We start from the raw sequence: 24,869 nt of genomic DNA, 5'->3' as shown, positions 1-24,869 counted from the left end.
ACGGGGCAGCCACGACTCTGCCCGGCTCAGCAAGGGGCTTAGGGGCAGGAGGGTGTCTCTAGTGCCTTTTCTGGCTGTCCACTTGGGCTTTCTCTCATCCCCTGCCTGCTTGGAAAGACCCGCTTAGCGCCAGGGCTCCAGACAATCAGAGGGGAGAGGCAGCCAGCAGGCGGTCAGCTCCACCCCAGGGTGCTCTGTGACCTCTTCCCAAAATGCTCGCTAGCCAAAGCCTCTCCAGCAGATGCTGCGTCCCCTCCTCATCCTCCGTCGTGCCTCTGCGCGCCCAGGCCAGCTGGGAAGGCAGAATCACAGCATCTGCCGCAGAGCCCACGGAGCAGGAGCCCTTCCTCTGTCTTAGCTGCCACGGGAGGGACCCCCGTCCCGCCTGCGAGCCAGGCTCTGCCCCGCTTTCCCCACGTTGGCTGCAGGGTACCGTGCGGGCCCTGGTGCCAGCCCTGCCACTTGGTGATGGACTCTTGGGTGGCGGCGCTGCACCCACCCGGCCCTTGGGGCTAGCTCAGTAGCGTGGCCAGCCCAGGGGGCCTGAGCCTTGGCAGACTCCAGGCTCCCCTGCCTGGGCTTGAACGACGCCAGCACTTAGTTTACACTCGCTTTTCGACTCCAGAGAAATACCGGAGATGCTTCTCTGTTGCAGAGCACTCAGGCCACAGCAGGGCTGGGGGAGTGGGAGCTCCTGCTGGAAATCCCCGGGGTGACGGTGTGGGCGCAGGGCCCCGCGGCACCGACCCGGGGTGCAGGGGCGCCTGGCTGCGAAGCACCTCTCTGCCCCAGCAGGCGGGCGGGGCGGGCGGGGCGGGCGGGGCGGGGCAGACCTGCCCCGGGATCTCAAGACAAAGGCAGCGAGGGGCTGAGCACCCGCGGCTCCAGCCCCGTATAAGCAGCAGCCAGGCCCCTCCCCGCCCCGCTCCCGCTCCCGCTCCCGCTCAGGGTCTCCGGGAGCCCGGGCGCCGGGGGCAGGACCGCGAGCCGGGGAGAGCAGGTGAGCGCCCCCGGGCCGGGCGGGGAGGGGAGGGCACGGGCGGGGGGCCAGCTTGCACGGGGGCGCCCCCAGGGCCGCTGTCACCTGCGGCGGTGGGACAAGCGGAGGCGCCGCGGGACTTTGGGGTGCCCCGAGAAGGGGCGGGGGCCTGCCTGGACCTGGGTGAGCCGATGCCTGGGGAAATGGGCTCTTCTCAAGCCCGCAGCCCCGGCACAGACCTCCCCCCGCTGCCCGCTCGGCTGGCTCCGGTCCCGGGAGCTGGGGCAGAAGGAAGCAGGGACTGCTCTTCGCTCCCTGTTGCACGTGTGCCTGCGAGAAACGGGGCTGCCCCCGGGCTGGGACAGGCTCTGCAGGGTCTCTGCCCTCTGCGCCCTGGCACGGTCTCGGGAGCTCACTCCCGGGGCTGTGCCAGGGCGGGAATCTGGGTCCTCCTTCCCGTTACCCCTCCATCCCTCCACTGCCTCCATCCCCCCCTCCCCCTCCATCCCCTCCTGCTGCAGTGAGCCCTCTCCCCCCCAGCGTGAAGGGGCGCAGGCTGGAGCTGGTCCTGGCAGGACTAGCCGGAGCGGAGGGAAAGCCATGCCGGGAGCCTGCCTCCCTCGCCTCGCCTCTCCTGTGCGGCGACGCTGGCAGCACATCTGCTGCACCTCTCGCAGCTGGAGGGGCAGCTCCTTCCCCCTTCTCTACCGCGTCTCCTGCTAGTTGCAGCTGGGGGGGAGCAATAGGTGAGGGGCTTCCCCCCTCCTGCCCCAGGCTTCCCCCCTCTCCCACGGTGTCGCCTGCTTGGGTTGGAGCCCAGTTCCTGCCACTGTCCTGGGGCGGCCAGACAGTGCAGGGGTGGCCCCGTCACCCCCTCCCCTTGGTCCCCTGCCCTGGGCTGGGCGCGCCTCCGGAGCCAGCTCCCCGGCACTGTCCCCTGCAGAAACTTCTGCTGCTCCACCCAGGCGCGGCGCGCACATCTGGACCTGTCTGCTCCCCTCCGCCATGCCACTCCTCTCCGGCTGTGTTTTTGGGTGGGTTTGGCAGTGTCTGTTCCTTCCCCTGAGCCCTGGGGAGTTTGCCCCTTGGCCCAAGGGGCTTGGCAAATGCCTGGGTGTGCAAGGGGCTTCCTGGCTGGATGTGCAGCCAGGCGTGAAGGATCACCCCCCCCCGTTTGCTGGCTTCCCCCTCCCGAGAGCTGGAGGAATCAAGTAGGATGCCAGTCAGGGCTGTCTGGGATGCCGGGCCCGGGAGGTGGGGGGTGGGCGCTGGAGTGTGTTCTCAGCCTCCTCGGGCCTCCAGGGGTGCGGGTCAAGGGAAGAGATTGAATCGTTTGTGTTTCCCTCTCTGCCGCCGCTCCACAGGAAGCCCCTCATCCCACAGTGCAAAATACCCAGGGTCTGGGGCTTCTCCATGTTGCGGGGATGCTCTGTAAGAGCAGAGCTGGGGCAGGGCAGGTGGAAGGGCCTGACTGTCTTCTACACGCATGAGCGCAGGCACATGCTTGCAAACACGCATGTGTGCACGCACGCCTGGGCAGGTGCAAATGGTGCTGGCTCTTCTGGCAGAGCTGCCTGGCTGCAGGCACTGTGGGGAAGGAGCTGGCAGGACACTCGGCCTCAGCCGCGGATCCGCTGCTCGGAGTCTGGTATCACTTTGAGCCTGGAAAAACAGCTCCAGAACGGCAAAGCCACCACGTGGGACACAGGAGACAAGTGGCACGGTTCCTGCAGCGAAGCAGAGCTGGGGAAGCCCAAACACTGCTGCGGCATGTGCTGGAGGGAAGAGTGAGGGCATTTGGGCCCCCCCTTTACTGCATCCCGTCTTGATTCCTTGGGGCTGCACGGGAAGAGCCGACACAGTCCCTGCGGCTTCCCAAGCCCCGAGTCTGGCCAGCGCCCTCCACTCCTCGCTGCCGTCACGGGGTCCGGCTGAGGACAGCATGGGTGCCAGGTGTGGCCGTAGCTCCCTGACCCTGAGCTGGGCCCAGCACTGGGAAGCGGCGGTGAGCGGGGATGGGAGGATGCAGGCGTGCACCTTTGTGCCCCCGCCAGTCGTGAAAAGGGAGCACAAACGTTATTATTCGGAGCCACTGCCCCTGGGTCCGAAGCAGGGGCGAGAGGCCACCCCATGATAGTGGCAATGGGGGGCCTCTCTCCGAGTAGCCTTTGCACTTATCTCCCTCCCATCGGTGCCTGCTCATGCTCTGCCACCGCAGACCGGAGCCATCGTAATCTCCCTGCTCCAAAGGGAGAGAGATTTTAATTAACAACCTCTGCTGCTTCTGTCTCCGGAGGGCAGCGCTCTCCTCCTCTGTCTCCATCCCTGTCCAGCTGCCCCTTCTTCAGTCCTGCCCCGTGGAGCCCCACAAGGCTTTGCACAGGCACCCATGGCTGAAAGATGGGCCAAACCCACCGGGGGCTACCACTGGGGTGGACGGGAGCAGCCTGTGGCTCAGCTGAAACTCCCTCTAGTCTGCAGAGGTAGATGGGAGGTTATATATATGTGTGTATATATGTGAATTTATATATATATATATTTGTGTGTGTGTGTGTGTGTGTATTCACATGTATATAGACATATATATATATACATACACACACGTCTGTATACATATATATGTATACATGTGAATATATATATGTGTGTGTGTGTGCATATTATATATATGTGTGTGTATACACACACACACACACACACATATATACATATATATGTATATATATATATAAAACCTTTATATGGCGACCAAGCTGGGCTTTCTGTACCGGCCTGTATCGAGCTCCCCAGCGCGGCCGTCCTTCCCCCACAAACACTTTGTCCCACCCATGCTCTGGCCCTGGCCTGTGCAGGAGATACGGGGGTTAGAAAATAGATTTGCCGTTTGCCTTTACCTACGTGGACCGCCCCCTCCCCGCTGTCCGCGGGCGTGGACACATCCAGCGTCGGAGCGGTCCTTGCTGGGGTGGCCCCTTCTCTCCAGACTGCGGTTACCGTCCTCAGCGTGATGGCTCTGCCCGGGGGACAGGATGAGTGTCACTGCTCAGTGCTGCGGTACGCCCCGTGCTGGGCAGGGCACCTGGTCTGCCTTGGAGGAGAGACCTGGGGAAGATTTGGGCTTGAGAGGAGGGATGGCGGAGGCAGCGTTCTCCCAGCTCCTTCCCAGCTGGGGGAGGCAGCGGCAGGGGCTGGAGAGCAGACAGGAGTATTTCTGGCTCTGCTTGCCTTGTTCCCACAAAAGTGCTTCTCATTCTCCTGAGGTTTCTCCATCTAGCCTGGCACTTCAGCCCCTCCCCACCCGCGGTTCACAGAGGCTGCACCTCCACAGTGTGAGTCCCCGGGGAGCGATGCTCCATGCCCCAGCTCTCCAGGGAGCAGCAGCCCAGGGACCTCCCAGCCGCCCGAGGAAGGGCCATTACAATCATCACCGTTTTTCCTCTAAAGGAAAACTCTGTAATTGGTTTTTAATCACTGCCCTCTACAAAGCGAAACACCCATTAAAACCTTTTAGTTAGGAGACAAAACAGCCCAAATCATCGTCTTTTTGTTTCTGTCTGCTCCCGGAGCGCGTGTCTCTTCCAGGCCCTGGCTAAAGAAAGCAGCGGGGAGCTCTGCCGCTGGTTGGTGGGCGATGTGGGTGGACGGAAAGCCTGGGGCCCGGGTTGGGATGAAGGGCAGAGGCAAATGGGATGTGGGCAGAGACAGGGAGAGTGGTGGTGTGATGGGCAGGATGTAGGAGACAAGAGCCCAGCGAGGGAGCGAGGGGTAGGAGTGCCTGGCTGGGGGCACATCCGGCACTTGCTCTGCACCAGCCTTCGACCCATAACTCTGCTCTTCCCTCCCACAAAGTTGGCCTTTGGGCACGTGTGGCCTGAGGAGGGCAGCGGGCAGGGCTGTGTTTTGGGCAGGGTCAGGAGGGATGCAGCTATCACCAAGTGGGGTTTCTCTCCCCACTTCCGCTCCCACGCTGCCTTCGTGCCCCAAAGCCCCCCGGCAGAGTGCCACCGTCCCTCCTTGCTGCCAGGCTGGGATCACGTCTCCCAGGCCTCACTGTGTTTTTATTCCTCTGTAAAGCAGAGGGAACTTTTCTCTCCCCTTGATGCAAGCCAGGGCGGCTACACCATGCTGCCTGCCTGCCGAGCCCGGGGCCACTGCTACCGAACAAGCCGCCCGCTCACGCCCCATCCCAGCTGGGCAGAGCAGACCGCACAGTGAGGTCCTGAGCAAGCACCTCATCCTCCTTTCGGGCTCAGGGAGCAGCACCAAGGCACGTGCATCACCTGCCTAATTGCTGCGGTCACACTGGGGGGGTGGGTTGGCAAGCAGCACAGGCCTTACCCATACAGTGACATGGGTACCTGCGGAGAGGACGGGAAGTGGGCCTGGACCAGGCTCTCCTTCCTGTAGCTGTTCAGCATTTGTTTTGTCAATGCACTGCTTGTTTCCTCTGGCTATGAAGAGTGGGGGCCACACGCTCTCTGTTATAGTGACGCCACCTCACTGCAACCCATGCTTACCATGGGACCACATTGATTGCTCTGAGAGGAGAGATCGGGGCAGCGTCTCTTGAAGGATTCAGCAGCACAAATAGGGCCACTGGTGCCAGAGTTGTCAAAGCCAATAAAAATGTGGAGGGGGCAGGAGAAAGCAAGTGCATTGGGACCGGGCTAAATTAGGCAGTCCTCTTCGTGTAGGGCTTCCCAAGCAGCACAGCTGTGCAGCTAGCAGATTCCTGCCGCTGTCCCAGGAGGAGGCCTGATCCTTGTCTTGCGGAGGGACAAGCTAAGGCAGAGCCATTTATTATTTGTTACACACGATGGCAGGGCAGCCTCTGATGGCCATTGTTTCCTCCCAGTTGTTCAAGGATCTAACTCAAATCGCTGTGCATTGCACATAACGTTTTGGAGAGCTGTCCGCCCCCGAGAACGTGGTGTTTTGAAATCCCCGCTGCTTTGGTTGGCAGGCTGGGATCTGTCCAGAAGCCCTCGCTACAACAACGCAGGATATGGGGCAGCGGAAAGGGGGATGCCCTGAACTCCAAGGGGCGTCCTTCCTTTGCACCCATATTTCATCCCCCCCTGGTTCCTGGCATGAAACGCACTTGCTCTTCACTGACTTGATTCGCAGCAGACAGGCTGAAGCACCAGGCTGCCCGAACAGGTATTTATGCACGGCCATTAATCTCTTGCTAACCACCACTCAGCTCAAGCCTTGTTCCTGGGGTTTGACCTCCCCTTTGGACCAGGGTGAGGATGGGAGTGAATATGACCCAGTGCGGAGGAAAGGCTGATGGGGATTTAATAGCTGTGCTGAAGGTTATCCTGCTGCATATGTACCAGGTGAAAAGCTGCGGCAGTTATGCCCTCTTACTGCGATGGCACCAAAATGCAGCACCAGCTCACAGACCTGGCGTGGCCCTGGGTTGCCACATGCTCTGCTGCCAAAGGCATGTTTGCACAGGGATGGCTGGCCAGATGTGCCATGCCGGGAATGGGCAATCCCTGTTGGCTCAAGTATGATGCTTGGGTATCTGTTTGTGCCTGGATGGCCAGGCTCATGCACAGCCCTGGCAGAAGCTTGCTTACACGTGGGCATTTGCTCCCAGACCAGGGCACATGCATGCACTTGCACAAGTCGATCCATGCTCCATGGGGGTACAGGGTGAGGCTGAACCTGCACTGGCAGAGCTACAACCTGACTTGCACGGCTTCAGCATCCCCAGCGGGGAGGATGGTGGGGGTGGTAGCGCAATCAGGCCTCCCTGCTCCCTCCAGCCCTACTCAGATCACCAGAACTGCCCTTTACAGGGTCAGACCGTAGGTCTGTCTTGCTTAATTGCCTATGTCACACAGCAGCAGAGAGCAGGTGCTGAGAGGGAGAGTGAATCCGGCACAACCCGGGTATTTTCCTTTCTCTCTCTCACTTGCAGCCTCCAACATTTAAGGTCTAGGAGGTTCTGATTCAGAGGCGGCGCTCCTCATCCCCACCCTTAATAGCGAGTGATGCCCCTTTCCTCCAAGCACGTGGCCGATCCCTTTTTGAATGCAGCTAAACTCTCATCTCCCACCTCATCCTGCGGCAGCGAGTTCCTCCCTTTAACGACACGCTGTGTGAAACCAAACTTCCTTGTGCTCGTTTTACACTTGTGACCAACCTGGGAGGTCATTTTGTGACCCCTCGTTCTTGTCTGGTGGGAAACCATCAATAAGAAATCCCTAGTGACTTTCTCTTCACTATTTAGTATTTTCTGAGCCTTTAGTCTCCTGCTTCCCTATGGTAGGCGAGGCCTCCGGTGCTTGCTCTTTGGCCTGCCAGTCCTGGAGCGCATTTGTGGGGATGCGAGGGAGAGGAGCCAGGAGAAGTGCCGCAGGGGGAGAGAGGCAAAAAGACAGAGAGAGCAAAGGAAGCAGAGCCCAGCACAGCATCTCCTAGCCAGAACGGCAGGCAGGCAGGAGACCGACTCTTTCCCTTCAACGGGGTGACATTATTTTTGATGCTCCCCACCATCCTCCCTGAGCTCCTTTGACCTTCTGCAAAGCACAGCAATGGTCTGAGAGACCCGGGGTGGCAGAGGGCACGCCAGCGGCACTGTGTGACCGCAAGCTCGCCCTCGACTGAACCACGTGGCATTTGGAGGCCATTTCTTTTAACCCTCCAAATTAAATAAGCAAGACCCGAAAAGCCTCATGCGAGGAACCAAGTGGGCACTGTCCTTTTCTCGCTGGTCTGGCATCACTTTCATCATGTGTTGAAAATGAGATGTGATGGAGGGGTTGACATTTCCACCTGAGTGTTGTGTGGAAACCTGAGTTTATCACTGTAATGGGAGGGAAGTCATGGGGTGGGGGGCAGCCAGGGGCACTGCCACTGCCTGTCTGAAATGCCACCCTGGACCCGCTGCGTTGGGCCTGAGCCCTGGAAGCTGCTCTGCCATCTGCCCTGTCTCATTTGTACCCTCTCTGCATCCCACAGGCGACAGCGCTGCCTTCCTCTTCCTGGCTGAAGGGCACAAACCAGGCATGGGGCCCGTGGAGGAACCCAACAGCACCCTCATCATGGAGCAGCTCGTCCTGGAGGAGCAGCTCGTCCTGGACCAATCCAACAGCCTGGTCACTCCTAGCCCGGGTCTCTATGGGTCCGGCAACGTCATGATGGACAGCACCAAGATCGTGGGAGTCCAGGTGATCCTGATTGCAGCCTACTCTTTGATCATCCTGCTGGGGTTCATTGGCAACTCCTTAGTGATCTACACCATCGTGAAATACAAAACCATGAGGACCGTGACCAACTTCTTCATAGCCAACTTGGCCCTGGCCGACCTCATGGTGGATACCCTCTGCCTGCCTTTCACCCTGGTGTACACCCTGCTGGATGAGTGGAAGTTCGGGGCAATTCTTTGTCACTTAGTCCCTTATGCTCAAGCGCTGAGTGTCCACGTGTCCACTCTCACCTTGACCGTGATTGCTCTGGACAGGTACAGATGCATTGTTTTCCACCTGGACAGCCGCATCTCCAAGAAGCTCAGTTTCACGATCATAGCCATCACGTGGCTTGCGGCTGCCATCTTGGCTGGCCCGCTGGCCATCTTCAGAGAGTACCGGTATGAGGAAATCCCATCCATCAACCTCAAAATAGCTGTCTGCTCTGAAAAGTGGCCTTCTGGGAATAACAGAGACGCTACCATTTACAGCCTTTCCATGCTCCTCCTGCAGTACGTCCTCCCACTCAGCATCATCTGCTATGCCTACATCAGGATATGGTTCAAGCTGAAGAGCCATATCAGCCCCGCCCCCAGGAGCGAAAGCCAGTGCCGGAGGAAGAAGACCACCAAAATGCTTGTCATGGTGGTCGTGGTGTTTGCGGTCTGCTGGCTTCCCTTCCACATATTCCAGCTTGCCATTGACCTGGATTTGGTTCTCATCTTCCACGAGTACAAACTCCTGTACACCGTTTTCCACGTGGTGGCCATGTGCTCCACCTTCGTCAACCCCCTGCTCTACGGCTGGATGAACAAGAACTACCGGAACGGGTTCCTCCTGTTCTTCAGCTGCCAGAACAAGCCCGAGAGCTTCTACACGGACGGCTCGCTCCGAGGACGGTCTTTCACTTTTAGGGTGACCACACTCAACGGGAGCCTCAAAAACTCTGCGGGCAACGGGAAGCTGCCGACAGAGGTGTAGAGGTGAGACACCCCCTGTTCGCAAGGGCAGAGGCCGAGTGGAGCGGATGCCTTTTGCCGGGAAAGCCCCAAACTGGAGCAACTGGAAGCGTCGAATGTATCTATCGAAACCGTAAGCCTGGAGGACTGTCTGTTCTGCCTAATGAAAGTGCTCGGTGGTCCCGCCTCTGAGTTCGCGGCGTCAGAATCTTACTTGTACATAAGTCCGGAAAGCGAGTTGAACGAAGGATGCTCCCGGTGACCGGGTGAGGCGATTCACTGTCACCCTGGGCTGCGAGAAGGCTCCCATTCAGTGGCCTGGATTATTTACCGGGGTTCACAAAAATAAGATCCAGAGCCGGTGTGTGATCAGTGGAGATCGGTGCACTTTAAATGGGTTGTATATTCCTTTATCTGGTATAGAAACGCTCTTCTTTCTCTCTCTTACCCGAGAGCCTTATGCATTCATCCCTAGCCTGTGACTCCCTGTGGAGAGAACCATGCTTTGTCCTAGACGCTTCAGTCTCGTCAGTCTACGACGCTTACCTGGACTGCCTGGTCTAGGCCAGGATGTGGTGAGAAGTTGTGTTGTGGGAGCCAGGGTGGCAGTGGTGATGATGTGACAGGGAACAGGGCATGGTTGTCTGATTACCAGCAAAGGTAGGAAGTGGAAGGCAGGTTTGCTGGTGGAGGATGACAGTCTCCCGGTGGATCAGGGTGGTGGGCAATGCTGTTTTCATACCCCTGGGGCTTGTACGCCACCGTCAAGAGTCACTGGTGACTGGAGGAAGTGTGAGAATGACTAGGCCCCTGCTTATTATCCTCATTTCTGATGTGCTGTAAGAACGAGTACTTACAGCACAGTATAGCTAGGGTCAGATTTTGAAATCGCTGCTATATTAATGCTTTTTCTTGGAAGACAGAAATAACCTTTTAACGCACCCACCCCCCTGACAGTGTCCCCTGTACTTATCTTAGATGAAGTCACGTAGAAAGAGATGTATTCTTTGAAACCAACCGGTACGTTCTCATCTTTTAGGCTGCGTCAGCTGGAGAAGCGTATTTTTAGCTTTGCCATCAAAGGAGTCTTGATTGCCACAGTGCTCTTAACAGCTCGTCATTTGTGTCATTTGAAGCCAGCGTTCATCAGAGTGGAAAGTAACTCTCTAGAACCCGGGAGAAGGGCCTCGACATACCTCCTAATTAAGCAAAAATGAAATCCCATTTGTAAGTCTTCAGGAGAGCAAGGGAAAAGGAGCAAGAAGGATGAAAGACTTCAGGAACACAGGATTTGCCATACTGGATCAGACTATGGGTCCATTAAGACTGGAGCCCTGGAAAGCCTGGGGTAAAAAACTGCTGAGTGACTGGTTTGGGGGTCTGTTTTCCTGCACCATCTCTGACTTGACCTGGCTCCAGCCACGCCGGCTGCCCCACTCAGCTTTACACTGCCGTACTGAATTAGTTTCCCCCAATCTTTCCATTCCTCCTGTTGCTTGCATTAATTGCCCCCCTGTAGGCGTAAGAAAGTCTATAGGTGGCGGGGGATTTTTTTGAAGCAGAGAGACCATCGTGATGCACATTATGGAAACAAAGCTTTGCTTCTGTGCCTGGCCAGACTGCCTGGTGACACTGCCATGGCTATGAATAATTACCTTAAAACCTGGCTGGCGGCAGATTTTCTAAATCAAATCCCAGGCGATTCTCTTCAGAGCGCCTGGGAATAGACGGGGCGTCTGCTGGTGAATGTGACTGTTCCGATAACGGAGGCATCTGCAGCATAATGGGGCAAATACTGACAAGACAAGAGGCACTAATTAATTGCTCCCTCCTGTGTTTGCTAAGAGCTAAAGCCTGGTGCACTGCTTTCCATGGGAGTTTTCCAGTTAATCCCGATGGGACCAGGATGATGCTCTTAATCACGCTCCCAGCAATTTCTTTTGGCTGCATAATGAAGTGGCTGGTTCTGCAGTTCGTCCTCTGGGGAGATTGCTGGATATCTTCATCCCACGGCAGGGTGCAGGAATGTTTATCTTTTTCAAGGAGGCTTGGCTGGATGGAAAGGATTTGGTCTCACCAACAACCACTTCATAAAGCAATCCAACGCTCGGTCACATATGTCAGAAAGAAACAAAACGTTTCACCACGCAGGTCTGAGAGCGGGCTGTTCTGGCAGCTGCGATGGATGCAGAGCTAAATGCTTTTTGCCAAGGACTTGCCAGGGGTCTTGTTCCGTGACGCTGCACAAAGCCTGTGACTGCACAACACTAGAGATAATGGCATTATAAATGACCGTTTAATTGGAGTCAAGCTATCCTGCTAAATAGGAGTGAATAAATAAATAGGCGAGCGCTCTTCACAAATAAAAACCGGTGGTGTAATTTATTGGGAGATGTTCCGGGCTAAGCAAACGAAGGAGGAAAAACATTTACTTTAGAAGGAGCATGCTCGGCAATGGCCTCTCAGCTTTATTGAACTCACTTGTACAGTTTTATTAAAGGATTTCTGCCTCTCAGCCGCCTGCCTTTCTGCCCCTGGAAGCAACTGTGCTCTTACGCACTCAATATTACAGGCCAAATTCTGCTCTGCTCTGGGACATGTATGGAAAATTGCATTCCTATAAGGAAGAAAAAAAAAGATCCCTAGCTTGCATTGCCAAATCAAACAGGAGAAAGTGGGCAGTGTGGGGGCAAAGTTCTTCCTTACGTGCACCTAAGCTGGGTAACTAAATCAGGATGTTAAGCACGAAGATGGAAAGAAGGTGCATGGATTTACGTTTATATAAAGCAGAGGTCTGTATGATTCAAGGCTGAAATGGCATTAACTGCACGATAAGCTCCACACAACTTCAGCCAAGAAGGCTGGCAGTTCCTAAAGGACATAATATTGGAGCCTTAACATCAAGCTATTCCAATGCAGAGGAAAGATAAGAGCCACAAGAGACCAATGTCACTACACAAAGAGTTTCCAAGTTATCTGAAAATCACAAGAGATAGATACAGGCATTGCAAGGAAGGGTACATCGCTAAAGAAATCCTTAAGGGAATGGCACGAATGTGACAAAATCGGGAAAACAAAGAGGAAGAATGAGTTACAGCCACAAACGAAATGCTAAATTTGCTAAGAAGAGATTCTGCAAACATGTCAGAGGGAAAGGAAAGTCCAGGGAAATTGTGGCAGGCTTTTAACAGAAGGTGCAACGCAAGTAGCCCTGCTCCGTGCCTGCTTTGCTTCAATCTTCCAGTAAAAAAAAGAAAGATAAACTGTGATCATCTGAGTACCAACATGCAGCTAAACAAAGAAAGGGAAGGGATACAGATCACAAGAACTAAAGGGCATGGCAGAGAACTTCTCGCTAATTTGAGGGCATTTAAGGCAGCAAGGCCCAGTGCAATTCACCCAGGACAGTGAAGGAAAGAGATGAACAGATCTCAGAGCCACTGTTAACAATACAGCTGAATAACCATGAGCAAAGAGTAACTAGAAATGGATTGATGGGAGGTCTTATGCAGGGTTACACTTGGGCCTGTGCTGGGTCCCATGCTGTTTAGCTTTTTAATTAATGATTTGGATGCAGGGGTAGAGAGCATACTGATCAGATTTGCAGACAACACACCACCAATCTACATGGAGGGATGCAAACACGTTGGCGGATAGGAGGAGTATGGCAGGGGCAGGCTGGGCAATAGACAAGAAAATGAAATTCAAGAGAGGCCGATGCAAGGTGCTACGCAGAGTAGAAAAGACAAATGCAAAGTTACAGAATGGGGGAGAACTGGTTTAAGAAAGGCCTGCGGTTGGGGTGCATCACCAACATGAATCATCATCAATGCCATGTTGGTGGTGTTAACCATTTTGTTTGCAAGATGTACAGTGGAATAGTGCCACTTTACTTGGCACCAGTTTGGCCTCAGCTGGAGCATTGTGTCCACTTTGGGATGCTGGGTTTTTAGAAGGATGTACAGAAACTGGAGAGGATCCAAATGCAAATGATGATAAAGGAGACAGAAAGCAAGCTGCATGACGGAAGAGCTGAAGGAACCAGGCAGGCTTAGTTTGGAGAAAAGGAGATGGTGGGGAGGGCAGAACAAGATTGCACTTTCCAAATATTTGAAAGGTAGCCTTAGAGAAGGTGGAGACACTGTTCTCCTCTGCAACAGAAGGGAGGAAGGACACAAGGCAAAGGGTTTAAACTGCAGCAAAGATCATTTAGTTCAAATCCCAGGAAAATGTGTAACTGTAAAAACAGGGCGATGGAAAAGGTGTCTAGAGAAGTTAGAGAATCCTCTTCATTGGAGGTTTCAAGAAGAAGCGGGGTAAGCATGTGGGGTAGTGCCGGGGGATTGGCCTAGAAGAGCATAGAGGTCCCCAACAAGCGTATGATTCGGTGATAAAACTTGTAACCAGCTGCACTGCTAGGTTTTAACGAAAGTGACAGTGGTCAGAAACATCATCCTGTCATCACTGAATCAATGGCAAATCTGGGACCTAGACAGGGTCCTTGGATAGCACCAGTGTTCGTGGATTTGCAAAATAGTCTTTTCCTGTTTGTTCCTACTTCCTATTCCTTCATGTTTGTTCCTACTTCAGATCTCAAACGGTAATGTAATTTGTGATTATTATGAATGCCAGAAGAGCTTTGGAACAGCACAGGCACGGCAATCCAGCCATTTACAAGCAGCAGCTAATGTTAATAATTGCAGACTCTCAATAAAAAATCATCCAGGGCTCTAAGGAACTGGGGAGTTCCTTATCAAAGCACCATTCTGTACCAAGTCCCATAAAGGACTGACAAATTAGTTTGGCCGAGACTTGCAAAAACATATTTGGGATTTGGACACTGAATAGCCAGTGAAAGCTCTGCCTCTAAATGTCCTAGGCTGCTGTGAACATCTTGTCCCATTTGTTTTCCAAAACAGAGCGGACCACAGGGAGTTAGTTAAGATTAAGAAGCATAGGTTGGGGTTGTATTTTTCCTTGCTTACAGGTATTTTGGGACCATCTCTCTGTTCAGACGATGCAGGCTGGGTTTAGCCAGTTTGCATCTCTTTGTCTCCACTGCTGGAACGTCAAGCCGTTTGGTCTGACTTTCCCAGCACAGCTGTTTCAGTGTTTTCTCAAACTTTTCATGTACAGTTTTGCAGGGCTCCCCAGCTTGAGAGAGAGGAGAGCTGATAAGAGGATACCAGAGAACCTACAAGCCTTTGCACGGATGCTGTGTCTACACTGCAATCACCATCCCTGAACTGGCAAGATTAGATTAGCCATGAAAGTTTAAGGCAGAGCAGATTTGGCATGAATAAGTGCTGAGGCCCCAGACAGGCTAGGGCAGCCTGTGTGGGATCCTGTATGGCCATGACTTTGCTGTGTTAGGACTCAAGCTCTGCACTCTGTGTACATCTGCCCTGTAGACAAACTCTGTGTGCCTTCAGCCATCCACCTCTTCCTGGCAGTTCAGTTCAACAGGACCCACTCGACCCTGGCAGATCTACTCGACAGCTGTCTTTGGGACTCTCTTAAAAGGGGATCCCCACCATGGAGGAGGTTTGCACCCTACTTCCCAAGTGCAGAGCCTCATGGCGAATACTCAGTGGGCTTGGAGAGGAAGTGGCCAAAATCTCCTGCACAAAGACGGGGGCATGCATTGCATTCCTGCCCGAGGGGAGAGCAGCGCCCATTTGAGCACGAGGCAGCTGCAGGTAGAGCACGGTGGAGATGCCAGTCACATACAACCAGACTGCCCATCTTTGGCACTGGAAAGCCTACAAGACCTCATGTATGTCCTTGTATATCGCAGCCTTTGCTCCTGTCACAAGACTGAGCTCCCTGGTTTGGAGCTATTCGAAGTGATCATTTGGATCAACAGAGGTTTGGCCCGTGTCCATCATTAAATTAGGAAGCTTTAAGAGCCCCCCAAGTTCTGCTGGATTTGGAGACAACCGGTATTCCAAGAGGGGCTTGAGCCCAGTAATAGGTGCTTGAGCCTCTAGTGTGAGAATACAGTGACCTCCCCCCACCGCCTTTTGAACACTGTTGCTGCAGTTTTCCCCCTTCCCAAACCATGTCAAATGGCTTCTGTTTTGCGGTAGATTCTGTAAGAGAGCAGCAGAAACACTGCCCTGGGGTTTGAGCAAAGGATCTGTGGGGAAATAAAGGCAGTCAGAGGATCAGTTCCTTTAATGTAGGATAACAAGGAATGGATGAGGTGACTTTCTCCAAAATGAGGTCACAGACAGCATGGTGTTTTCCCTGAAATGAAGTGCTAATCTTATCCTTATTAGTGCTTAACTTAGTCTGAAACCAAATTAACCTTTAGCTTAGGCAGGAGCTGCAATTTTATTGCCTTCTTTGCATAGATTTGTTATTGTCTAGAGCTCTATTTTTTACTTGGCTGGGGTTGCTGGATGTCTTTTTTGCTAAACTAGGCCCTGGGGTCCATCTAAACCAGCACAAATCGGGATTAACTCCAACAATCTCAGAAGAGTTACTCTGGATTTACCCCAGCGAGCAGCATTTGACCCCCTGAGTTGGAACAAAGTGGATTTCATCCTCCGTTCAGTTATTTCCATATCTATTTTGAGGGTCTTCAAGCGCCAAAAATAATATGGCATATTTTTGCAAGAACATTTATCTTCCCCTTGATTGATTTCAGTGAAGGGATTTGTTTAGGAAGGGGTTTGGGGAAATAGATATTTAAAGCATACACTTTTCTGTATTCTCAGTGTTTTGTAAGTTAGAAGATAAACCAGGGAGAGACAGAAACAATGTTGCAAAGCTGCACACATGCAGACACACTCGCGCGTGCACACACGTGCACACGTGCACCAATTTCTCTTCAGACTACACAACACGCTTAATTTGCTATCCAGACACCCCACTGCTGGCTGCACAAATGCTGCAGGTATCTGGGACTGAATGAGGCTGTAGGAGGAGCGTGGGAGGAAAGCACTTTTCCTCCGTTAGTAACAATACCTTTGTGTCACTCACAATTTATATTCACCGAAGAAAGCTTTTTCTGACTCCCATATTCTTTCAGAGCCTGTTCAACATAACGAAGAGAGAAGGAATAGCACAGCTGTCTCCTGTTGCTCACAGGGGGAGGTCTTCATTAGTTCCTTTCTCATTTATGTGTTTTTATTTTGCCATTAATGCTCTGGCCAAGATTGAGAATGTTAGAGAAGAAACTCTTTTGTTAACACCCAGCTTATTAAAGGGCCCAGGCTTGGAGTCCATAAGGCGTCCTAGAAGGCACTTACAAACTTTGAACGAGCACTTGCCACAAGAGTGAATGGGCAGTTCACCTGCTGACTTGCTTTCCTCCTCCATATGACAGAAGAAGAATCAATGAAGCTATAAGATTAGCACTTACAAAATATACCACTGAGAAGAGGCCATAGAGCCTCCCAATGAATCCTCTGGGTGCGCAGGCCCTTGTCATTGAAATACTGGGTGGAAATGCCAGTGTGCTTGGAGGGCAAGAGCGCTAACACCTGAAGGTCTGTGAACTCCAGGGGAAGCCGGGAGGAACAGGTACTCTATCAGAAGACAAACAAGGACAATGTGCAAAGGGCAGATTTCTGTTCTTGGTTATAATGGCAGTCGGGGAGATGCCGCTCTCAAGTTATGGACTCTGTGTTGTACTGCATAGTGCACACTCATTCAAAGTTGCCTGTTATGCCCTGTATTCGGGAGGTGCCCTGCACAGGAGAGGGGCTGGATGCATTGTTGAATGACAACCACTGAGCTACCAAGACTGCAAATGAGGGCCATTGACTAGGATTGTCTCGGCCTTGGCACGACAGGCTTTCTACACTGAGGAGTGGGTCAGGGGTGAGTGCAGGGGGCTGGTGCCTCCTTTGCAACACACAGCACAGGAAGAGGTTTGTTCAGGAAGGTGTTTTGCTCTGAGTGGGGGGGGAATAACCATTGCTGCAGGTAAGAAGGACTTGCAGGGGGGACTCTCCACAGGCTGAAATGTTCCTCCGTGGACTCCAAAGGATGAGTGAACATCGACACAGGACAGGCATGTTTCTAGACTTCTGTTTTCAAAGATTTGTACCCTTCCAGTGGTTTAAAAGTAAAGTGCCTGTGGTGAAACGATTCCTTTACTAAGTGTGTGCTCTTTGCTTTCCTGCTGCACCATGCCTAAAGGGATTAAATGAGTAACCCACAGTGTCTGGGTGTAACCATGTCTGGCAAGGCAGAATCCCAGTTGTTCTCAGCGTCAAAACCCTCCTGTTTTCTACATGTAAAGACAATCCGTTGGGACATAAACCAGGTGGAATAAAACTGAAGAGAAAGCTTTGAGGGCCGTTCAGCACGTGGAGGGGTTACTTATCATTTACGTATAATGTTGCATAAATGTCAGTGTAAAGCACCGAGCCTCAACACCCGTTGACGGGGCTTTCTTGTTACTTTAGCCTAGCCGTGAAATTATGATCGGAAGGAGAGGAGCGCTTTTCTTGGTCTGAGTCAGCACAGCTTCAGAGCTGAGTGCACACGGCGTCCTGTTTTGCTGCTGCCTCTGTATCTTACTCAGTTTCTGAATACAGAGAAGTGTTAGAGGCAAACTTCAGAAGATTCATAAGGGAGAATCCGGAAGCGCACGGGACCCAAGAGACCAATTTATAAGCCCAGATTGAAAGACCGAGCTTGCTAGATGCATTGCTCTGCTCTTGACTAATGGAGGGTGCTGTGCCTACTAGTATCTTAAGGGTAGGCAGCCTTAATGGTATTGATTAGGGTGAACAGGGACTGACGTGGGATGAAAGGCTAGTGCAGCCACCTCTTGTGTAGAAGTTCCTGATCACTTTGATGAAGTTACAGATTGTCAAGCATGGTTAATGCCTGGCTTATCTGGCCTCTATCAAAGCAGCACCAGAATAATTTACAATCTTCAGTGGGTTTTTATTTTCATAAGAAATCCCCACAGGGTAGAGAAACGATATCTGAGCCAAGGCTCACAGAAAGGAAGGCCCAGATCCTCAAAGGTATTTCAATCGGGACTTCATTAATTGCCCCAGGGCCATGCAGGGAAGCAAACACAGGTTTTCCAAGTGCTATGTGAATGTGCCCAGGCTGCTTTTTTTTCAGCAAGTAGCCGCAGAGTCCTTGGAGCAGCGGCCATTCACTTGCTTGTAGCTTTGCACTAATATAGCCACACTAACTGGATCCAGCCACGGTACAAACTACTTCAAGTTTGCAAAGTTTATGGAACACCTGGATTTTGCTCCCAGAAAGTTGGCTCCCTCACCTTGCCCCAGACTGATGGCCCTGAGCTCTGCACTGGTCTGCTAGGCAGCTCACCAACAGCTGGACGTCTGAATAAAAGAGGGCTGATTTTCACAGGTGATCCAGCATCTGCAGCTGCCTTTGTTTGGGGGAGAGATGCGATTGCTCATCTTCTCTGGAAAAAACCCAAGCTGCTGATTTAGGACGTGTAGCCTGGACCCCCTTTTAGGTGCAAAGATCTTTTAGGTGGGAAGAACTCCGTGGACGCACGAGTGGTCCTGGTCTTGTCTCCTGTTGTGGATGGCTGCAGTGGCTCCTGAGCTGTTCCTGTTTGTGTCCCCTCTCTCCAGCAGAGGCATTTCACAACAGTTTAAATGTGCTCTAATCCGGCTGTCAGCTGCAATCAGTACAGCCTGGTGACACTCTGACAGCCAACCTTTGAGCACCAGAAACAAAACCCATCAAAGGGAAATAAGAAAGGTATGTTCATGTAAAAGCCACAAACGATGCAGTGAAATCCTGGGGCCCAGGTGCGGACAATATAAAGAAGGGTAAATTTGGACCCATTTCCTGCAGGTGCGGCTAACTTCAGGCCCAAATGCTGACTTTGTTATTTAAATAATAATTTTTGAAAACTGCCATCCCGTTCCTTAGGTAGAAGCTCATCTCTAGCATTAAGAACCAGCCACTGCATAATGCGCCCCAGCTAATGCATTTGCACAGCACTTCAGCATTTCTTTCCAGTTTTGTTACTGACAGCTTTGCTATGTGAAATCTCATTTTTATTCCCCAAGCTGGATAAAGGGGCCCAGCAGTTTCAGCGGATGAGGCTCAGTTCTCAAGGAAGGACTTGCAATACCCAAATAAGCAAAGCTAATGGAGCAAAGCTACCGTGGTGAGAACTGGCTGAAGCATATATAGCTTGAAGGGTTCCAGGCATAGGAGATTGCTATAGTGGCTAAGATGTCCCCTTTCTAAGGGATAGTCTCTTGGTGATATCTGGTCCAGAGGAGCAATCTTCTTTCTGTTAGATGCAGCTGCTTTTAGCCAGATGAAATTCCCAGTGGCTTCCTTGGAAGCCAATGTGAATTGGGCACCTAAATACTTGTACTTTGAAAATTCCAGTCTTGGTAACTAGAAAGTATATAGGGTAAACTGGAGTCCATAGTGTGGGTTACCCTTTTAATACTGACTTGGACAGCCTAGGAAGATTTCCTTAGAAATGTAGGTGTATAGCTACTGGCTGTGGGCTTCCCAAAGGTGTGGGAAGTTCCTATAAAGCAACTTTTGTTTTAGAGCAAAATGTCCGAATCCAATAAGTTCCCAAGTAAGTATAAGGCTGAAAGCAGTAAAAGCACTACTGAGGAAACACAAAGTCTTCGCACTGATTGTTACATGCGCTGGAACGAATGATAGAGAATGACTGACTGTTTTTCCAACCTGATGACTCCCTCTGCTCGGTGACAGGAGATCAGGGCATTTGCTAGGCTGGGAGTGGAAGCAGAGCTGTTTCTATGCTCTGACTTGCCTGGACTGCCAGTGCTTTGTCACTCTTTTGTTGCCTTGCCTGTTGAGAGCAAAAACGGGGCAAAAGTTCCCCTGCAAATTAATTACTTTGCGTTTCATATGTTGAGGGTAGTGTGCCTTGGTGTCATCCTGTTTACTGATGGGGAATAACCAAGCAGACCTGTTTCCCAACACAGCAGAACCAAAGCGCAGCGAGCAGTTTCATTGCTTACTTGCTTGCAATTTCTGAACCTGTCTCTCCTGGAAGCCCTGTGCCCCAAAGAGCAATGTCTCTCTCCGGGGCACTCTTATGCTTGCTTCTCTTGCCTTGCTGGTTTTCTAGTGATGTCCTGCTCTTACACAGAATATGCAGAGTTACACTCCATCAGTCCCCAGGCACCTGCATTTGTGATCAGCCTTGAGAAAACCTCTTCAGACCATATGCAGCAGATTGCTTCGGGCAGTGGTCTCTCATGGGCTGCAGCTATTTCATACCTTATTTAATTGCTCTGTCTGTTCAGCCTTAAAAAAAGGTACCTAGTAAAAGTATTGGCATTACCCAGCTCTGAGTGTCAGGAGTGGGAGGCAGGAGGCATGCATTTTTATTTATTATAATTAATGCTAAAAAAATTGCATTATGAAAGAGCCACAACCATGGACCAGGACCTTGTTGTACTTGGTGCTGTTCACACAGGAACCAAAACAAGCCTCAGAGTGTACAGCTTGGCTGACTTCACTAAATCCCCCTCTTTCTTGTTTCTTGCGCGCCAAACATTTCAGGCATCTTTTGGTGGAATACTTTAGTTTAAAATTTCAAAACTGAAATGTTGGGGGTTTTGTTGAAAACCTGGAGTGGGATGGAGTTTTCCAGTTCAACGAAATAGTTGAATACCTTCATTGCAAACTTTGCAACCATCTCTATGTTCCAGCCTTGGCTGCCTCATGGATTTCCCTTGAAATACTGGGTAAGCCACTGACCTAGTGCTGCCTCAGTTTCTTACCTCCGTGCATGGGTGCCAAGTACTTGGGGGTCCAGCCCCCCCTTGGGAAGAGGGGCTGTCACCTGAAATATATAAAACTTTCCATGTGTCCATGATCGTAGGGCTCCCCCTGGCCTGCCTCTGGGACTTTCCTAGCATCTAACAGAGTAGGGTTTGCCTACAATAGCTCATGCCTCTATGAACCTGTTAGTCTGAAAGGTGCCACCCTGCCCTACCTTATGCCTGACTTCAGACTAACGCGGTGAAACACCTATATTGTTTTACCTCCAAGGGATGTTCATGAGCCTTAACACATGAATGCTTGTACGGCATTCTGCACTTGCTAGTTGAATGGTGCTACAAACACTATATTTGAACATATAATCATTTAACCCAAAATTAATTTTTTTCTCAGTTAATGGAGGTGGATGTTATTTTTAAAGTTATCCCTATAAGCTCAATGAAAAGGAGGTTTGATATTCTCCTGGGAGAATAAATTACCAAAAAAAATTCCCTTAACAATTGTATGTATCCAGTGGGAATTCTCATTATTGGAGAAGTGTAGAGAAACAGCCAGCCTATAGGGGCCAAATGTCCATTGATTCATCCTTCAATTATGCTTGAATACTAGCTGGGAAAGGGATTCATTCCCTATCTGATATAGCATTTTTGGATTGTTTTGAGATGAAAAGTGCTACAGATGTGTCCCATATACCACTATGTCACTTGTTTTATTTTCTGCTCCACAGAGCCTACTTTTTTTTAATAATCAGCATATTTCAGCAAAGCCTCATTGTTGCCATGTGCTGTCTGGTGGTTCCTTCCCTGCTGATTGCCAAGATATGTGAGCATAATAAGTAGCTTCCTCCTGTGGAACAATTTGTAAGATTATAAGGCTGGCTGGCTGTGAATGGACTGAGGGGAAGGATGGTGCTGATGGGTTATAAAGGAAACTTATAATGTCACCCACATATCTTGGCAATCAGCAAGACAGAAAATGAGTGTCTAAGTGACCTCCTGAAGGAGGGCGTTATTCACATCCTGATGAGGCTGTTGGTAAGCAGACTGCTGTGTCTCTGCTTTTATGAGCAAGGTGATTGAATCATGCTCCTGTGTTTCTCCAGCTCGTGCCCTGTCTGCTTGTTAACGATGGATTTAATTTTATTTTTGTTAGCCAAACCTTAATGTTTGCACTCACTGCTTCATCTGAGGCTCTCAGCATGTTTTGTGGCTTCAATTCTGCGTGTGTGTGAGTGGACAGACATGTATGTATGCACTCAACTCCTGGTGGTAGTGTTAGATGGACAAAGTAAAAAATATAGATATATCAGATGCAAGTTGCAGTCACAAGCCCCAATTCTGGGCTGTACCAAAGAAGAAAGGTAAAAAATTGGCTCTGTGCTAGCTTTGTCCTTCCAGAGTTCAGGGTTGTCGGGGCTCCTAAGGGAATATCTGGTGTCCCAGATAAGCTGGAGCAGAGTGCTATTGTTCCCTACAGTGTATTTGCTGGCATTTTTTCTGTTTTAGTTTTAAAGATCCTAAATTATTGGGTGTCCCTTATTTCCTTTGGGAGACCATTCCAGAAATGAATAGGTTGCACTGACAAAAGCTGCTTCTTGGCATTTGGTCTATCTTTTCCTTTTCTTAATTGCTTTCTGTGATGCCTGGTTATACTCCCATACACTCCCATATTTCTTGCCCCCCTGTACTGTTATCAAAAAAATAACTGGATAACCCTATTCCTGGTAGAGAGGCCTTTTAGCACACCATGTGAAAACCTAAAATGCCTCCTCTGCATTGAAAATGTATCTGTCAAAGAGAGGTGGCTGCGCTATTTACCTGGATGTTTGCAAAAGTAAGAAAACATATGTGAAAGAAAGGCTCCTTATGACTTAAATAACGCGGTTCTAATGCCTGCTCTTTGATTTTTGAATTTTGTCCAAGAGGTTGTAATTTCAGACTGAGCTTGTGTTCTCATTTTCTTGCATTTTTATATTTTGTATCTGTTTTATCAAGGTGTGCCAATTTTAAAATTTGTATTGATCTCCTATTTATTATATCGTGTGATCTGCTTAAGGTTAAGATGCTATATTAATAAACTCCATCTTGAATATCTGCACCCTTCAGATAGTGGTAGACTTTTTCTTTTCACGCCTCCTCCTTTTTATATCTCCTAGGCAAGCTTATATGCACATTGCTCCTTTAATCTCACTTTAGAAAAATCAGTGCCTCCAGCCCCCTGATAATTTTTGTTACTTTCTTCTGAACTTCCCCTGGATTGTGTTAATAGCTGTGTGGTAAAGAGATACACAGCGCTGAGCACAAGTAATGAGGATCACGAACTTCTTAGAGGGCAGAACTCGTGCCTTGCCAGCTGAACCTAGTGGTGTAGATAAGTTCACATTTTATAGTTGAGTAAATTAGGGCAACTAAGCTCTTTTAAAAACAGCCATAAATAATAAGGCTTTGAGTTTCTGGATGACTTGTGTGTTATACTCTTCATTACCTTTATTTCTGTTTGGCTGTGCTAGCAGGTGTGATGTGGGCACCCCTTTGGTACTAATGAGTCTGCATTAGCCTCCGTGTCTGATTTGAGTAATTGATTTTAACCAAGTCTTCCAGAATAATAGTTTCAGAGAAGGGCTATTTAAGCAAGCCAAGACTTGCCTGCGTTGGTGTGGTATAAAAACAGAACCTGGTGAACTGCAGAGTGCTTGTGCAAGGGGTACTATTCCCCAATTATTTTGGTTACCGTGGGGTGTGATTCAGGCCTCACATCCTGACATACTTGACAAATCCCCCACTCCAAAGCCACTGAAGTCTGGAGCCTGTGGGCAGCTTCATATAAACCGTCCATGTTAGATTTTGATGGACTGGATTTTCTGGCGTGTTAATGGATGCCAAGTCGCTCTGAGAGGTACTGTGCATAATAAGGTCCTGGCACTGAGCTGTGCTCGCTTGAGATTTGCAAACATTTAGAAATGCTCCGTTGTGCAAGCAAAGCCAAGGCTCGGGGCTTTTTTAATTCTTTTAATCAACACACAGCTGGCGAGGTTGATAAGGTAACTCAGGGCTTCAGCTTAAAATGAAGCAGGCTATGCTAAAGGTGGGGCTGAAGGTGAGAGAAGCTGCAGGCAGATGCCATGGAGAAGAATAACCTCAGGGGTCTGGTGCTCTGTCTTCCATTGGCAAGAGAAGATTAACAGCACTGCATTCAGTAATAGTATTAACTGGTTCAACATAAGAGGTGCAGCAGCCCTCCTGCAAGTCACCGCTGAAAACATGAAGAACAATTCCAGGAACATTCTGCTCTTCATTACTCTGTGTCAACCCAATTAACTTTATTGGGAGGGCACTGCCATAACCAGCAGCTTGGTGTACTTGGAGATACCAAGCAGTTCCCACTATATACAAAAAAAACGCCTCCCTCCTGAGGTATGTGGGATTTTTCACAGTTTAGAGAGGAACATCCCTTGGACAGCAAAAGCCTCCAACTGCATTTGACTAGGGTGCTAAAGGTTGAATAAGGCTGCATTTTGGATTGCCCTGCTGAAGGTCAAGCACTGTTGGAGGCTGAACGGCAGAGTAGAGATGCACCTTGTAGATCGTTCCAGCTGCAGTGGAAGCTCAGTCAGAAAGGTTACCAGGCCCCAGCTGCTTTCACATACAATACAGGAGCTGCAGAGAAGATGCAAGCTTCTCAAGTGGAAAGATTGTGCAGGAATTTTATTCTGTTCTAGATGGGCTCTTTTTTGATACTCATTACTATAGCACCTGAGTCCAGCAGTGTATTAAGCACCCTGGCTAACATCTGTCACGGACCATTTGGTTCCTCATTCTCTTTGCAGGGCAACAAGTTTCTTGGTATTTTTGGTCAGTGTTTCTTTTTATTTAATGGAGATGTTGCTATGTGCTGCCTCTGAGAAGGTAAGGACAAAGTGTGTCTCGCTGAGCAGAAATGGATATTTGTGATGGGCTTTCATTCCTGGGGGCTTCATTTCACACACTCAGACCA

The 24,869-nt window shown here is 50.7% G+C and overlaps 1 protein-coding gene across 1 annotated transcript; it reads left to right on the top strand.

Annotated features, from left to right (window-relative positions):
• The first annotated feature begins 912 nt into the window (after positions 1 to 912).
• LOC149856144 (neuropeptide Y receptor type 2-like) lies at positions 913 to 22,967 on the top strand. Its single transcript, XM_090020383.1, has 2 exons — positions 913 to 1,000; positions 7,952 to 22,967. The coding sequence occupies exon 2, from the start codon at positions 7,999 to 8,001 to the stop codon at positions 9,157 to 9,159; it is 1,161 nt and encodes a 386-aa protein (XP_089876509.1). The 5' UTR covers positions 913 to 1,000; positions 7,952 to 7,998; the 3' UTR covers positions 9,160 to 22,967.
• The last annotated feature ends 1,902 nt before the right edge of the window (positions 22,968 to 24,869 follow it).

This window comes from Crocodylus siamensis, chromosome 10 (genome assembly GCF_052110815.1).
Source record: "Crocodylus siamensis isolate JL-2025a chromosome 10, ASM5211081v1, whole genome shotgun sequence".
Taxonomy (NCBI): Eukaryota; Metazoa; Chordata; order Crocodylia; family Crocodylidae; genus Crocodylus; species Crocodylus siamensis.
This window is presented reverse-complemented; position numbering and strand designations above follow the sequence as displayed.